This window comes from Pseudophryne corroboree, chromosome 3, assembly GCF_028390025.1.
Source record: "Pseudophryne corroboree isolate aPseCor3 chromosome 3, aPseCor3.hap2, whole genome shotgun sequence".
Classification (NCBI taxonomy): domain Eukaryota; kingdom Metazoa; phylum Chordata; class Amphibia; order Anura; family Myobatrachidae; genus Pseudophryne; species Pseudophryne corroboree.
The window spans coordinates 757657448-757675726 of NC_086446.1; the positions used below are offsets into that span (position 1 = coordinate 757657448).

At 46.1% G+C, this 18279-nt stretch overlaps 1 protein-coding gene across 1 annotated transcript in view; it reads left to right on the forward strand.

Moving 5' to 3' along the window:
* Positions 1-18279, forward strand: part of LOC135057423 (ovostatin-like) — a 202389-nt gene that overhangs the window by 11596 nt on the left and 172514 nt on the right. Inside the window, exon 2 of the mRNA XM_063963315.1 lies at positions 17621-17804. Within this exon, the coding sequence (XP_063819385.1) occupies positions 17621-17804 (184 nt within the window). The remainder of the gene's footprint in view (positions 1-17620; positions 17805-18279) is intronic.

Sequence of the window (18279 nt, forward strand, 5' to 3'; positions counted from 1 at the left end):
TGACGGTATAAAGTACCCGCAGTGCATACACCTTATCAATGCTTATAAACCTGATACAGTCAAATATGCTTTTAAACCCTTGCAGGAAAGTGAGGACACAACACCGATTTGTAGTTGAAACTAGAGATGTGCACCGGACATTTTTCGTGTTTTGTGTTTTGGTTTTGGATTCGGTTCCGCGGCCGTGTTTTGGATTCGGACGCGTTTTGGCAAAACCTCACCGAAATTTTTTTGTCCGATTCGGGTGTGTTTTGGATTCGGGTGTTTTTTTTTTCAAAAAAACCCTCAAAAACCGCTTAAATCATAGAATTTGGGGGTCATTTTGATCCCATAGTATTATTAACCTCAATAACCATAATTTCCACTCATTTCCAGTCTATTCTGAACACCTCACACCTCACAATATTATTTTTAGTCCTAAAATTTGCCCCGAGGTCGCTGTGTGACTAAGCTAAGCGACACAAGTGGCCGACACAAACACCTGGCCCATCTAGGAGTGGCACTGCAGTGTCAGGCAGGATGGCACTTCAAAAAAATTGTCCCCAAACAGCACATGATGCAAAGAAAAAAAGAGGCGCACCAAGGTCGCTGTGTGACTAAGCTAAGCGACACAAGTGGCCGACAAAAACACCGGGCCCATCTAGGAGTGGCACTGCAGTGTCAGGCAGGATGGCACTTCAAAAAAATTGTCTCCAAATAGCACATGATGCAAAGAAAAATTAAAGAAAAAAGAGGTGCAAGATGGAATTGTCCTTGGGCCCTCCCACCAACCCTTATGTTGTATATAAACAGGACATGCACACTTTTACGTACCCATCATTTCAGCGACAGGGTCTGCCACACGACTGTGACTGAAATGACTGGTTGGTTTGGTCGCCAATCAAAAAAAGAAGCAATCAATCTCTCCTTGCACAAACTGGCTCTACAGAGGTAAGATGTCCACCTCATCATCATCCTCCGATTCTTCACCCCTTTCACTGTGTACATCCCCCTCCTCACAGATTATTAATTTGTCCCCACTGGAATCCACCATCTCAGGTCCCTGTGTACTTTGTGGAGGCAATTGCTGCTGGTGAATATCTCCACGGAGGAATTGATTATAATTCATTTTGATGAACATCATCTTCTCCACATTTTCTGGAAGTAACCTCATACACCGATTGCTGACAAGGTGAGCGGCTGCACTAAACACTCTTCGGAGTACACACTGGAGGGAGGGCAACTTAGGTAGAATAAAGCCAGTTTGTGCAAGGGCCTCCAAATTGCCTCTCTTTTTCCTGCCAGTATACGTACGGACTGTCTGACGTGCCTACTTGGATGCGGTCACTAATATAATCCTCCACCATTCTTTCAATGGTGAGCGAATCATATCCAGTGACAGTAGACGACATGTCAGTAATCGTTGGCAGGTCCTTCAGTCCGGACCAGATGTAAGCAATCGCTCCAGACTGCTCTGCATCACTGCCAGCGGGTGGGCTTGGAATTCTTAGCCTTTTCCTCGCACCCCCAGTTGCGGGAGAATGTGATGGAGGAGATGTTGACGGGTCACGTTCTGCTTGACTTGACAATTTTCTCACCAGCAGGTCTTTGAACCTCTGCAGACTTGTGTCTGCCGGAAAGAGAGATACAACGTAGGTTTTAAATCTAGGATCGAGCACGGTGGCCAAAATGTAGTGCTCTGATTTCAACAGATTGACCATCCGTGAATCCCGGTTAAGCGAATTAAGGGCTCCATCCACAAGTCCCACATGCCTAACGGAATCGCTCTGTTTTAGCTCCTCCTTCAGTGTCTCCAGGTCCTTCTGCAAAAAGCCTGATGAGGGGAATGACCTGACTCAGGCTGGCAGTGTCTGAACTGACTTCATGTGTGGCAAGTTCAAAGGGTTGTAGAACTTTGCACAACGTTGAAATCATTCTCCACTGCGCTTGAGTCAGGTGCATTCCCCCTCCTTTGCCTATATCGTAGGCAGATGTATAGGCTTGAATGGCCTTTTGCTGCTCCTCCATCCTCTGAAGCATCCACCTCGTTACCACCTCTTGCTTCAGATGATGGCAGGGCAGGTTCAGGAATGTTTGTTAGTGCTCCAGTCTTCTGTACGCGGTGGCTGAATGTCGAAAGTGGCCCGCAATTTGTCGGGCCACCGACAGCATCTCTTGCACGCCCCTGTCGTTTTTTTAAAAATTCTGCACCACCAAATTCAATGTATGTGCAAAACATGGGACGCGCTGGAATTTGCCCAGATGTAATGCACGCACAATATTGCTGGTGTTGTCCGATGTCACAAATCCCCAGGAGAGTCCAATTGGGGTAAGCCATTCTGCGATGATCTTCCTCAGTTCCCGTAAGATGTTGTCAGCTGTGTGCCTCTTATGGAAAGCGGTGATACAAAGCGTAGCCTGCCTAGGAACGAGTTGGCGTTTGCGAGATGCTGCTACTGGTGCCGCCGCTGCTGTTCTTGCTGCGGGAGGCAATACATCTACCCAGTGGGCTGTCACAGTCATATAGTCCTGAGTTTGCCCTGCTCCACTTGTCCACATGTCCGTGGTTAAGTGGACATTTGGTACAACTGCATTTTTTAGGACACTGGTGACTCTTTTTCTGAGGTCTGTGTACATTTTTGGTATCGCCTGCCTAGAGAAATGGAACCTAGATGGTATTTGGTACCGGGGACAGAGTACCTTAATCAAGTCTCTAGTTGGCTCTGAATTAACGGTGGATACCGGAACCACGTTTCTCACCGCCAAGGCCTGAGTTATCTGCTTTGCAGAAGGATGACTGCTGTGATATTTCATCTTCCTCGCAAAGGACTGTTGGACAGTCAATTGCTTACTGGAAGTAGTACAAGTGGTCTTCTGACTTCCCCTATGGGATGACGATCGACTCCCAGCAGCTACAACAGCAGCACCAGCAGCAGTAGGCGTTACACTCAAGGATGCATCGGAGTAATCCCAGGCAGGAGAGGACTCGTCAGACTTGCCAGTGACATGGCCTGCAGGACTATTGGCTTTCCTGGGTAAGGAGGAAATTGACACTGAGGGAGTTGGTGGTGTAGTTTGCAGGAGCTTGGTTACAAGAGGAAGGGATTTAGTGGTCAGTGGACTGCTTCCGCAGTCACCCAAAGTTTTTGAACTTGTCACTGACTTATGATGAATGCGCTGCAGGTGACGTATAAGGGAGGATGTTCCGAGGTGGTTAACGTCCTTACCCCTACTTATTACAGCTTGACAAAGGCAACACACGGCTTGACACCTGTTGTCCACATTTGTGTTAAAATAATTCCACACCGAAGAGCTGATTTTTTTTGTATTTTGACCAGGCATGGTAATGGCCATATTCGTCCCACGGACAGCAGTTGTCTCCCCGGGTGCCTGACTTAAACAAACCACCTCACCATCAGAATCCTCCTTATCAATTTCCTCCCTAGCGCCAGAAACACCCATATCCTCATCCTGGTGTACTTCAACAGTGACATCTTCAATTTGACTATCAGGAACTGGACTGCGGGTGCTCCTTCCAGCACTTGCAGGGGGCGTGCAAATGGTGTAAGGCGCAAGCTCTTCCCGTCCAGTGTTGGGAAGGTCAGGCATCGCAACCGACACAATTGGACTCTCCTTGGGTATTTGTGATTTAGAAGAACGCACAGTTCTTTGCTGTGCTTTTGCCAGCTTAAGTCTTTTCACTTTTCTAGCGAGAGAATGAGTTCTTCCATCCTCATGTGAAGCTGAACCACTAGCCATGAACATAGGCCAGGGCCTCAGCCGTTCCTTGCCACTCCGTGTCGTAAATGGCATATTGGCAAGTTTACGCTTCTCCTCAGACGCTTTTAATTTTGATTTTTGGGTCATTTTACTGAACTTTTGTTTTTTGGATTTTACATGCTCTCTACTATGACATTGGGCATCGGCCTTGGCAGACGACGTTGATGGCATTTCATCGTCTCGGCCATGACTAGTGGCAGCAGCTTCAGCACGAGGTGGAAGTGGATCTTGATCTTTCCCTATTTTAACCTCCACATTTTTGTTCTCCATTTTTTAATGTGTGGAATTATATGCCAGTATCAATAGCAATGGCCTACTACTATATATACTGCGCACAACTGAAATGCACCACAGGTATGGATGGATAGTATACTTGACAACACAGAGGTAGGTAGAGCAGTGGCCTTCCGTACGGTACTGCTATATATACTGGTGGTCACTGTGTCAGCAAACTGCAAAACTAAAATGCACCACAAGTATAGAATGTAGATGGATAGTATACTTAATGACGACACAGAGGTAGGTACAGCAGTGGCCTTCAGTACTGCTATATATAGTATACTGGTGGTCACTGTGTCAGCAAACTGCAAAACTAAAATGCACCACAGGTATAGAATGTAGATGGATAGTATACTTAATGACGACACAGAGGTAGGTACAGCAGTGGCCTTCCGTACTGCTTTATATAGTATACTGGTGGTCACTGTGTCAGCAAACTGCAAAACTAAAATGCACCACAGGTATAGAATGTAGATGGATAGTATACTTTATGACGACACAGAGGTAGGTACAGCAGTGGCCTACTGTACTGTAATGCTATATATTATATACTGGTGGTCACTGGTCAGCAAAACTCTGCACTGTACTCCTCCTATATAATATTATACTGGTGGTCCCCAGTCCCCACAATAAAGCAGCACACTGAGCACAGATATGGAGTGTTTTTCAGGCAGACAGTGTATACTAGTGGTCACTGTCAGCAAAACTCTGCACTGTACTCCTGCTATATAATACAGCTGCTCCCCAGTCCCCACAATTAAGCAGTGTGAGCACAGATATATGCAGCACACTGAGCACAGATATGGAGTGTTTTTCAGGCAGAGAACGGATAACTGGTGGTCACTGATCAGCAAAACTCTGCACTGTACTCCTACTATATTATACAGCTGCTCCCCAGCTCTCCCCACAAGTAAGCAATAGTGCACAGCACAATCAAGTTCAACAATAACGGAGAGGACGCCAGCCACGTCCTCTCCCTAACATTTCCAATGCATGAGTGAAAATGGCGGCGACGCGCGGCTGCTTATATAGAATCCGAATATCGCGAGAATCCGACAGCGGGATGATGACATTCGCGCGCGCTCGTGTTTACCGAGCCATACGGGAGAATCCGAGTATGGCTCGGACCCGTGTAAAAAGGGTGAAGTTCAGGGGGGTTCAGTTTCCGAGAAACCGAACCCGCTCATCACTAGTTGAAACCACAGGGTTCTAAGGCCACCGTGGATTATTTCAAAGGGTAAAACAGTACAAATCATACACTACAGGCTAACAAGATAAATCTAAACAGAATAATGGCTACAGAGAATGTACATACGTGAGAAGGTTCGCAAGCGCAACCCGGCCGGTCCTCCGCTTGTCAGGCAGAAAGCGTTCAGAGTCTTCTGACCGGCCAGGCAACAACGGTCTTTTTATACACAACTTACATACACAATACAATGGTCACTGTAATCTCATTGTCCATTGGACACAGAGATGTGTCTTTTCATTACAGGAGAGGTCATAGGTTGATTTGCAAAGGTGGACGATGTCTTTCCCTAACTGCTCTTGTGGGTGGTATCCTCTGGATTCCCGCCGCATACATAATATACAGTAAATACAGTTAATATCTATATTCTACTTTTGCACATAACTATACGCTGGAACATGCAATCTTTCTCTAACCAATACCGGAATGTTACCCTTAAAATACCCTACAGCTGGATACTAGACATCACCTTCTAACCTTTATCTGACCCTTCCTATCATGCAAAGGCGAATCCCTTACTCCTGGAACTGTTAAAACTATTGATACCCGCTGATGTGGTGCACGGGAGTTATATCTAAAATGTACACTATTTGGGTTAAATATATAATGTTCTAATAACCCTCTATGCACTCACAAACTCCGCTGTAAATACCCAAACCACGCGCATGATCGCAGGAGTGATCCTATGCAAATTGCGGATACGTGCACACACGGCGGACTGAGTGCACGCGCAGCGGGCATGTGCATGGGGTTAGTACAGGGTATGTGCATTACAATATTTTTCGACTTTGACACCCAGTTCAATATAGAACCCTATTTACTGGTTGATTATAATTTATAACCTCTCTCAACCCTTCTGAAATAAACGTGACTCTCCTGGGGATCAGGCGTTATGTCCCAATATCAGAACTATTGGGAGGTCTGCACTGCTGATTGAGGCCCTTTCAGACACAAGCATGCCAGCAATCCATTTATAGGGTAGGGTAAGGGGGCTGGAGGTAGCTCAGCCCTTCATCATCCTTAACCATGCTACTGGTGATAAATGTTGGATTCCAATATTTATAGTAATTACTCTTACACTCCTTCCGGTGTGCTGTTTGGGCTCCTGCTGAAATCTCTCCACTTCATAGTAAGCATGGCAACCTCTTCTAAAGACACCTAGCGATCTCTTATGAGAAGAATCAGAATAAGCTTTATTGGCCAGGTATACTTGCGTATACTAAGAATTTGTATTTGGTTTGCTTACACAACAGCCAAGTAGGTAACAGATAAGCAGGTGGGGGTGTGCATGTAAAGTCATACAGATAGGCATACCATAGGGACACAAGTGAGTTACATGTACGTCTAGTCAGTCAATGTTCAGGACTTCAGCAGGTGGACCGCTTGGGGAAAGAAACTTTTGAGGCTTCTGGTGGACCCGGCAGGGATGGCCCTGTAACGCCTGCCTGAAGGAAGCAAGTTAACCTACTGTGGCCAGGGTGTAGCTGGTCCTTTACTATCTTCGATGCCCGCTTTTTAGCTCTGGACAGGTACAGGTCCTGGACTGAGGGAAGGTCGGCCCCGATGATCTTCTCTGCGGTTCTGACCACCTTTTGGAGCCTGCCTCTGTCCCTCACACTGGCGGAGCGTACCATACCAGTATCGAGAAGCACAGTACCGACTCCACAACCGCGGGGTATAAGAGGAGCAGAAGCTTCTGTGGGATGTTGAACTTCCTTAGTTGCCTGAGGAAGAACAACCTCTGCTACGCTTTCCCAACAGTGGCGTCAGCGTTGGACCCCCATTTAAGGTGCTGAGAGATTGTGGTACCCAGGAACTTGAAGGAGTCCAATAGCGATACCACACTGGCAATCATTGGCGGAGGTGCACTAGCTGGCTTCTTCATGTCAACAGTGGACAGAAGACTGCCTGCAGGGGGTATTTATTCGCACCAGCACAAGTGATAAGTGATTAGTACATACTAACCTGTCCAACCTGACTGGATGCTTCTCTGACATGAGAGCCTATTTATTAAGCCCTTTGCAGCGTCTGCACATTAAGTGTCCCCCACATGTAGTAAAAGGCTACCGCACCAAATGCAGCCCCCTCAGAAGACTATTAGGACTGCGATCCGGTCAAACATATCAAGCTCCAAAATACTTTGCCAAAAGCTTCCCCAACCTCACTTCTCATGGCAAACTAACAGTCCACATTTTAGTGATATCCATGCTTGTGCACAGATGGTTAAATTAAAATAATTGGGGTTCTAATTAAGTTACTGTAGCTGTGCTCAAGTATGGCTGTTCTTAAAGCCAGAACTGTTATACCCCTTTCACATCGCAAATTCTAGGTCCCACCCGGTAATTGGAAATGAATCCTTACCGGGTGGGACCCGGCATTTGACCATACAAGCTGCCATTCCGACCTGGCATATTGCCGGGTCGGGTTGCTATACAGGGGCGGGGACTGCAGCATCATTGGGGGTAGGGGCGGCGCTGGAGAGGAAGTCATCTCTGCACGGCCTCTCCCTATCAAGTGAACGAGTCCCGGGTCGCATTGACTTGGCAACCCATTCACACTTCCACTGACCCGGTATTCAACCCGGGAATAACACTGCTTTATTACAGATGCGCGGAAGCTGTGCAGGGTCCAAATGCCGGAAAAACAGTACAGTTAATGCTTAAGCGATCACTTTACTTTTTACACTACAGAGGGATGGGGACTGTCACTGGGTATCCATTTAGCAGGTCGGCAGTCACTAGGTTGACCACTATTGGTCGACACATGAAAATGGTCAACACATGAAAATGTCGACATGGCTTTTTAAAGAAAAATGTAGATTTTTAACTTTTTCATACTTTACCATTCACATGGACTATGATTGGGAATAGTAACCTGTGCTGAGAGCAGCAGTAGCGGAGCGAGGCACCTTGCCCGCAGCATGGCGAGCGCAGTGAGCCATGCAAGGTTACGCGGTACACTAATTGGGGTTCCTGGTCATGTTATGGAAAAAAGACACCAAAAACGGTTCAAAAATCCATGTTGACCTTTTCATATGTCGACCTGTCCCACGTTGACCACTTTAATGTGTCGACTATTTGTCCATGTCGACCTAATGACTGTCTACCTTAAAACGGTTAAGCATTCATAGTGGAACCCTGTCACTGCATGAGTTTTGTCAGTAAGAAATGTGTTATCAGAACAATAGAACAAATTACACTATTGCAGTATTTTAATGGGGAATGGGACATTGGCCCCACAATACTGTGTAATCTTTTTCTACCTTTTAAACTGTACGTCTTCCTTTGTATCTGATTGTCTTGGTGACACAAGAATTTCAATAGGCTCTGAATGTTGACAATCAGATTGTCGACGCGGTCATTAAGTTGTGAACCTACAGATGGAGCCTCTGTTATCTTACCCGGCTGAGGTGCACACGTGCCCTCCCGGGATGACTAGGCGATCCGTCCGCTAGTCACGTCGGGAGTGCATGAGCCGCTTCCCATTCAAAGCATCTCTTGCCGGGCAAGCAGACTGAGACGCTCTCCATCTCCATTAAAGTGAATGGGGAGCGTCTCCATCCGGGCGCGTGTGCCCATCCAGACAGAGATGCTCACACTGACTAGGCACACCCAGACGGGTGCGCCTAGTTACATAAAGAGCCTGAATAACTGAGGCTCCATCTGTAGACACTAAAGTACCCATAGATATTGGGGATGCGGTTATGTTACTAGTGCTTGGGATCCCGGTGGTCAGCATGCTGACGCCAGAATTCAGAATGCTAAAAATGCTGGCAAATGGAATGCCGACCCACAGGGGCTATTCCACAACACCCATAGAGTGGGCATAGAAACTGTGGTGAGCGCAGTGTGCTCACAAGGGGCTCTGTTGCGCTTTCCCTTCCCCCTCCTCTCCTGCTGCTGGGATCCCGGTGTCAGTATGCTGACCGCCAGGATCCCGGCAGCCGGCATATCATACCCAACGCAGATATTGTATTGCAAAACTATCAAGACTGTCTAGAACTGAAGGTCTCTACCTTAATATCAATGTCCAGGGAACTTATTCAGTGACAGATGTTCTAAGCATTGATAAGGTGGAGAGTGATAAATTACCGGCTAACCAGCTCCTAACTGCACACCTCCCAACTTCTGTGACAGCTGAGGAGGGACACTCTACCCAAAATTGGGGTTGTGGCCTTGTGGTAAGGAGGCGTGACCTGCGGCAAGTGCCGCAACCCAAGCCAAGCCCCCATTTTTGTCACTATGGGGGTATTGACAGCGCTCAGGGAGACTTAGATTTGGGTCGGGTTCAAACTGAAATCTAACTTGCAATTTAGAAATAAAGCAGACAGTATTTACCCTGCACAGAAACAAAATAACCCACCCAAATCTGACTCATGTTACGTCTGCCCCAGTGCAGCATGGTTTTGCCCATTAGAGAAAGATTTTGCTTTTGCGATCAGGTCTGAATTGGGCCCTTAGAACATTAACCAAACCAATAAAAATGTTTCTTTCTGCAAACTAGGCCTCACCACTGCCCTCAAACAGCCCATAGTTAATAGAAAAGCAAGATAGAATTGACCATGGGACATGCACAGTTTAATAAACCAAGCATTTCAGCAACAAGAACTGCCACTTTTGTTGCTGAAGTGCTTGGTTTGTTTGGTCCCTCATAAACCAATTTTTTGCAAGGATTACCTCTGATCACTAATGAGTAGGTTGATGAGGATGTTGGCGGTGGAGACTGCATGGGTTGGTCCAAACTGCTGGTAGCTGATAATAACCTGCTTGTTATTATGTTCATGAAATTTGTTTTACAAAATTATATCTCACATGGGGGGTCATTCCGAGTTGTTCGCTCGCTAGCAGATTTTAGCAGTATTGCACACGCTAGGCTGCCGCCCTCTGGGAGTGTATCTTAGCTTAACATAATTGCGAACGAAAGATTAGCAGAATTGCGAATAGAAAATTCTTAGCAGTTTCTGAGTAGCTCGAGACTTACTCCTACACTACGATCAGCTCAGACCGTTTAGTTCCCGGTTTGACATCACAAACATGCCCTGCATTCGGCCAGCCACTCCCCCATTTCTCCAGACACTCCCGCGTTTTATCCTGGCACGCCTGCGTTTTTCCGCACACTCCCAGAAAACTGTCAGTTTCCGCCCAGAAACACCCACTTCCTGTCAATCACACTCCGATCACTTCAACGATGAAAATTCTTGGTTCGGATGTGAGTAAATCTACTAAGTTTTGTGCTAAAATACTTAGCGCATGTGCACTGCGTACCATACGCATGCGCATTTTTGCCTTAATTGCTCCGTTGCGAAAATCGGCAAACGAGCGAACAACTCTGAATGATCCCCATGATGTAACATGAAGGAGATGCCTACATGGTTTACGTCCCTACCTCCTGATTACTTTGTCCTAAAAAATGGAGCAGACACCTTCACAAAAATGTACAGGATTTGGATAAAAATAATCACACACCCAAGAGCTGACTTGTTTGGTCTTATACCCAATCATCACAATGACTTTTTAATTACTGTCAACAACTGTTGCCACTGGTGGCTGACTTACACAAACAACATAATCATCAAGATACTTGTCAATAGCTTTGTTAGCATTGCATAGTACACAAATATCCCCCTCATCCTGTTGCACTTCCACACTAGCATCCTCAGTTTCTATTATGTCATCTTCACCATTTTTACTTTTACTGCTCATCCCACATTTGCAGAGGGTGCAGAAATGGTGGAAGGAGGTAGCAATGTCAGACTCTCACAAACAGTAGCTGACGTGGACACCTCTAGACTCTCCTTAGGTCCACCATTAGTAGATGTTGCAGTACTATTGTGACTGACAGCAGCCACAATACTAGTATTTGGCTCTTGCTCTTACATCTAATGATCTTGATCCATATTGACTTTCAGCACTGTATTACTGCTGGCCTGATGTCTGCTAAACGCATGTTTCAATAAAAATAATAATAATTAAATTCAGGTGTTTTATTAACAACTGTGACTCATTGTGCATATATTAAGGTGGTGGCCCTGGACCTTCAGACCGTTAAAAACACAGTATCACTGACTGACTGAAGTTAAACCCACACAAGTAGAGGATTTTTTTTTCAGTTTTCCGCAAGTGACACTGACCAGTGATCACAAACAGTAGATCACTGTCCAAATAACTGTTTTTATTTTAGTACATAGTGCACAGTGAAAGTCACACAATCACTGGTGTTTCTATAATGGGTGCAATGTGTGCGGTGAACTCCGGCCCCTGGGTCCAGGGGAAGCCCACACCTCACACACTGCACCCATTAAAATACTTACCTTACCGGAGTCAAGCTCCAGATGCAGTGGTTGCAGCAAAAATCACAGCCAAAATGGCCGCAGTGCATACGGGGTAGCCATAGTGGATCATGGTAGGCGCCATGTTTCCGGAGACATGGGCATGCACAATGCCGGAGTCTACAGCGCTGTTCAGAGGAGGGGGCCCACCCAGAGATGCACACGGCCCCTTCCTCTGTACTTTTTTTTTTTTAAACATAGCCCGTAAGATGGCAGTTAGTAACTGATTGGCTGTTATGTCTGTCCACTTTATCTCTTTTCAAGGCTTAGTATATCTATTCCAGTACCCCGGCACCCCTACAACTTAGATTTTAAGGGTCACTGCTGCTAACTTAAAACACTTTCTTTCACAAAGAGCTACACCCTATCCGTCGGATCTCCAGTATGAAATGACACCTGAATCACAGTGGGAGGGACTTGTATCCAATCCAAAACACATGAGATCCGACGCCGGGAAGATTAAGTTTTGTCTCCTTTTGGCATCTGAGCAAGGCAGGAAAACCAGAGCCCAGGCTTGGAAGTACTCTGATATGCAGAATTCAGATGGGCTCGGTTTTCTGAGAAACTGACCCGCTCATCTTGAATATATATTTTACACACATACACAATGGCTGTCTTCCTCTCATACACTATTCAGCTGGACACGAAGGAGTGTGTGTGTGTGTGTTTGTGGGGAAGGGGAGGTTGTCCGAGGTGCCACGTGGTGGTGGGGAGCAGCAGGGATAATGAAAGGGGAGCTGATGGGAGACGAGGAACATAGGAGGAAGGAGGTTCAGTGGCAAAACGCAAGATTTTTAGAGGGGGTTTTCCAAATGCAGTCCACAGTCTCCCACTCTGCAGTACATTGGAGCAAGTGCTGGAGTCTGGGGGAGCAGTAGCAGAACCTAGCAATGACCCTGAACTTTATAGTAAACATTTTGTCTTTGTATATACTGTATGGAATGCAGTGTCAATATTTGACACTATAGACAGTCTATATAGTATAGGCTGTATCAAACATATTTAAATAATATAAATATGTGGTCAGGAAAAAGTTAAACATACCATAATAAATACACAAACATAATGTAACCAGAACTGCACTTTTTAAGCACACATCCTCCCAACTCATGGTAAGGCTCCTCTCTCTTCTTCCTGGCAGCTACTCTCTGGTCCAGTGCACTGATTGAGCCTCAGATCACACACAGCACAAACTTGGTAGGGGAAGCTGCTTCCACTGGGCATGTGCAGCAGCTCCGCTCTTTCCCTTAAACTGCATGATGTGGTCGCATTTCTAGTAATCATTTTATATACCATTGCTATTGTCATAAGTTTAGTCACTTGCCAAAAGGATGGGGATTTCTGAGCAACTGGAACCCCCCCCCCCCCCTCACGCCGCGTTTGCCTATGACGGTGATGATAAGCTGGCTTTTGTAAGAACGAGATTGGTCCAAGGGTATGGGAGGAGGGCGCACAGAAACTAATAAGCCTATGACTGTGTCAGGACAGGGCTGCCATCAGAAAGTGTGGTGCCTTTGACTGAGAACATAGGCATGGCCCACCTTGAGATGCCAGAGACATTTTGACTGTGTAAGGCTAGGGCCACACATATCGGCCAAGTGGGTCCCGCTGAACGGTACCTGCTTCACCTGGAGGGGGGTTTTGTGTGCACACAGATCCTATTCTGTGGGATGCTACAGAACAGGATCCGGCTAGTGATGCACGGGATTTCAGTAGAACACAGTGTGGCCACATACATTGAAATCCTGTCATCCGGCCCAACCACAGCATGCTGCGGTTTGATGCGGTGGTGGGACTGCTGTATATGTGTAGGCGCCCATGTGCAGTCTTCTTCAGGCCAAGCTGCTTAACGGGACCTGCTTGGCCGCTATGTGTGGCCCTAACATAAGGGTTAGCAGTTGCAAGCTATGACATGCCCCCAAAATGGTCTCAACATGGGTGGCTGGGGGCTACAATGAACAATGTATCTTCCTCCCCCACACATGGTGGTGACTGGGGGCTATACACACACACACACACACACACACACACACACACACACACACACACACGCACACACACAACTGGTAAGCTATACATCAGGCACACATGTAGCTGCAGTGCTACACAGCACTCTCCCCATCTAATACTGCCTCCTACAGATGGGCTATACGGCATTTTCCACCTGATGGTATATACATTTATAAATGCATCATTTAATACCATCCACAGGAGTAACTGGGGGTTCTTACACCGCACTGTGTCCACATGGGTTAGTTCCTCTTCGGGTAGGTTATCTTCACACGCAGTGCCATAGGAGAGGGACTAGGCTGGGTTAGGTGACCAAGTGACTCTGACACAGCCAACCCGCCAGTGGCGCTCAGTGGGGCAGCCATCTAGCCTCCTTCATAATATGGCAGCCACAGCACTGCCTGTATTTAGAGGTCTCTGAGAGTGCTGTAGCCAGGCAAAGTGGGCCACAGCACTGTGTTTGAATTGCAGGTGGGAGGTAGGGGAAGGGTAATGGTGTGGGCTTCAATCGGATGGCTGATGTAACAGAGAATAAACATTTACTGTCTACAGCACACAAAATGATGGGAGGCCTGGAGCTGCAGCTACAATTTACCCCCATTGTTTCTGTCCCTCTGTTGTGCAGTGCTCCTCTGGGAACATGTCTTGCAGAGACACGGTAATGGAGCGATATGGAGTGATATCACTGGTCTGAGCCCCGTGTCTTGTCCAAATAGGGCAGTGAGTTGTAGGTGGGTGCATCCTCAGAGTGACAGGAGCCTCTCGCACACAGTGACTGGGTGGCAAAAGTGTGTGCTCCCTCTTCCTGGTCCAGCTTTGTTACAGGCAGTTACGGGACATGGCAGCAGCTCCACTGGCCAAATTTCCTGTGTCCTGGGCCAGCCTTTTATGGTGCGGTGTGAGGCCTGCATGGTACCAGCTGTTCAGTGTTCAGGTCTAAATATTGAGGAGTACAGCGCAGGTGAGCCTCTCCCCAGGGTAGGAGTGGATTGGTGAGGGGACACAGTGCTTTGGGATGGAGTGGAATGGAATGGAGTGGGGGAGCTGGGAATGCAGCATGGAGTCATTGGGGAGAGACAGACTGTAGGGCGTGTGGGAGGAAGGGGAAATATACATATTTATATATATATTGTATAGATAAATAAATAAATATATATTTAACAGTTTTGCATATAGCACAGCAAAGTCGACTGCGCATATCTGAGGGGGCCCCAGAGATATCACTGTACCGGGCCCCAATATTTGTGTTGCCGGCCCTGCCCCCAGTATGGCAGTGCTCGGGGGGATTTTCTACTGCTGGGACTGCCAGTCCAAATTGCAATTAGCAGAAAGTGCTCCCAGTGTGAAGCCGATTTTCCTTTCTTAATTCGTCAAAGCCGTACCTGGGTTCTAGTGGCTGTGTATCACATCCCTGTTTCTTCTCACCCTGCGGGTGCCCAGCAATTCCAGAGCTACTGGGCTATCCCCAGCCTCTCTATTCTTTGGATGCTGTGCTCTTTCCACTGAAAAGCGGGACTGTGCTGCCGAAATTGGGATGGTCGGGAGGTACAAAACCACTTTATGCTTATATACATCTGACAGTCCTATCTTCTGTGAATGCAGAAACTCACACTTGTGTCTTTTAGCTTCAAACTGGAATATAACTTGAGCTCGGGAAATTTGAAACAAATGATCACCGTAAAAAGAAGTGTATGCATAAATAATTAGGGTGGGAACTAAGAAAAACAAATCACGTGGAGGGTTTTTTTTTTTTCTTCTTAAATTAATACTGGAGTAATCATGAGAGGGAATATTGTGAGAAAGTAGCATTGGGTGGGGCTGTGATGGAGTAAGGTTTAATTGAGGGTGAGACTAGTATGATGAATAATAAAAATCTTCATTGTTTTTACATAAAATTAACTACTCTCCCCAATGTAGTGTCTTATATACAGCGTGGAGCACGAGCGATACTGTACTTTTGGTAAGTCTTAAGGAACAAGAACCAGGTGCAGCCCAACTTAAGGTTATTGTTGCACAAGTGTCTTGTTCCTACAGCTATAGGTTGTGACACCTGTGTGGATTTGATTTCCTTCCTCTAGAGCAGGGGTTCTCAAACTCTGTCCTCAGGACCCCACACCGTGCATGTTTTGCAGGTAACCCAGCTGGTGCACAGGTGTATTAATTACTCACTGACCTATTTTAAAAGGTCCACAGGTGGAGCTAATTATTTCACTTGTGATTCTGGGAGGAGACCTGCAAAACATGCACTGTGTGGGGTCCTGAGGACCGAGTTTGAGAACCTGTGCTCTAGAGCAGTGTTTCCCAACCACGGTCCTCAAGACAGTCTTGGTTTTAGTGATATCCAGGCTTGAACACAGGGGACTTAATTAGTACCTCAGTTATTTTGATTTAACCATCTGTGCTGAAGCCTGGATATCACTAAAACCTGCATTGTTGGTGTGCCTTGAGGACCGCAGTTGGGAATGCCTGCTCTAGAGAGACACTGACGGCCCTTAAAAGGTTACAGGAAAATACAGTTTTTTTTGGACGGTGTTCTCTGACCATTATGTGGCATCGGAGAAATGGCTTTTCTCAACATTTTGTTAACAATTTTTCCAGTACTCCCAAAATGGCACATAGTATTAACGTTGCAGGAAAACCCCATAGGCAGCCTTAAAAATATCCCCAGAATATAAGATGGGGGACCACAGAAGACCTCTTCAATATCTGCTGCCATTCCTGAACTTTGTTCACAAAAGCGGCCCTCATCGGTTTCTATGGAGGCTACTAAAATGTGAAACCTGCCAATTCCATAATAGTGGTAAATATGGATCGTAATGTGCACGCATGAAGCCAAACTGATCAAAAAAAAAAAAAAAGCTGAATTTTTTTTATCACTAGGCGTGCACAAGTTGAATGACAGGAAGCAGACGTTTGGGGGTTGTCACTGGCAGTTTTCCGGGAGTGTCAGGGAAAAAATGCTCAAGCATTTTCAGGGAGGGTGTGTGACGTCGGCTCCGGCCTGATAAGCCTGTTTCTTTCGCACTGTAGGAGTAAGTCCTGGGCTAAGCACAGACTGGAAACGATCGCTAGGCTGCATTTTCGTACAGCCTGCGATCAGGTCTAAACTGCGCATGTGCGTCGCACGGGTACAATGCGGATCATTGCTCAGCGATGGGTTTGTGCAAACGATCCATTCACAGAGGCGATCGCAAGGAGACTGACAGGAAGAAGACGTTTGTGGGTGTCAACTGACCATTTTCTGGGAGTGTTTGGAAAAATTCAGGCATATCCAAGCGTTTGCAGGGAGGGTTCCTGACGTCCGTTCTGGTCCCGGACAGGCTGAAGTGTTATTAGCGGCTGAGTACTACTTGGAGGCTGCTCAAAATATGTTTGTACATCTCTTCTACACATACGTTTGCACATTTGCAAAGTGAAAATAAACTCCCCTGTGGGCGGCTACTATGCAAATGCAGGACTGCAAAAACAAACCCTAGTGAGCAAACACGTCTGAATTAGCCCCATAGTGAGTGAGTTGTGAATGAATTTGCAGTTGGCCGTCGTTTGCAAAGCTTTTCGCACGGCGTACGCAGTCTTGCACAGGGCGGGTATTCACTCTGTCTGGACGGCGACTATCTGATCGCAAACCTCTGCAAATTCACGATCAGGTCTGAATTAGGGTCTTCATTTGTTCCTCAGTCAATTCATTTGACCATCTGGACTCAAAGCATGGATATCCGTGAAAACCTGAACTGTAATGGCGGCACCTGGGAAACTGAGGAATATTTACTAAGTGGTGGGGACATCCTTTCTCTTCAGAAGGGAATTAAAGCAACAAAAACCCCTGAGTTGAGTTTTATATAGCTGAAGATGCAAGGTCCCCCAGCAGCACATTAGTGCAGTCCTGCTCCTGTCTTACTGATGGCAGATTACTTCATGTACAGGTATATTTTACACTACAATGTATTGTACATACATTCAATGTGTTGTGTGTTTTTTTTTTTTAATCTTCTCCATAGAAAATATGTCCTGAGCACACCTGCCTCACTATACAGTGAAGAAACTGCAAGGCTCTGTATCCACCTTTGGAATTCCAATGAGCACCTAGATGTCAATGCAGTACTGCAATACAATGGAAAGAATACCACCATCTTTGCAGAGAATGTTGTTGCTCCTGAATACTTCAAGTGTAACAGTTACCAGGTAAGGAGCAGATGGTTTGAACAATCCAAAATATCTGTACACCAGATCTGGACTGAGTGACATGTTATGTTATTCACGATCGTGTTCCTCAGCCTTGTTGGGACAGAGGGGAGTAGAGAAAGACCACCTTTCTGTCAGACTGACAGGTGACACACCCCCTTTCACCTAGGCTCCGCCTCCTTTAATATTAAATGATAGTGTTTGATATCTCTTTATATAAAATTTTATATAAAAGTTAAAATTTTATATAAAAGTTAAAATTTTATATAAAATTTATAGAGTTTGATATTGAGCCGTATTAAAAGATAATGACTTTGAAAAGAGTGTCACGTAACACCAGTTGCAGAATGCGCAATAAAACTATCACAATCCAGCTTGTGATGAAAAAATTGACTTTAACAGGCTGTACACTTTCAAAACATTAGTGTTATAGTTCACATGTTATAGTTCACACATTCCAACAATTTAAACGTCA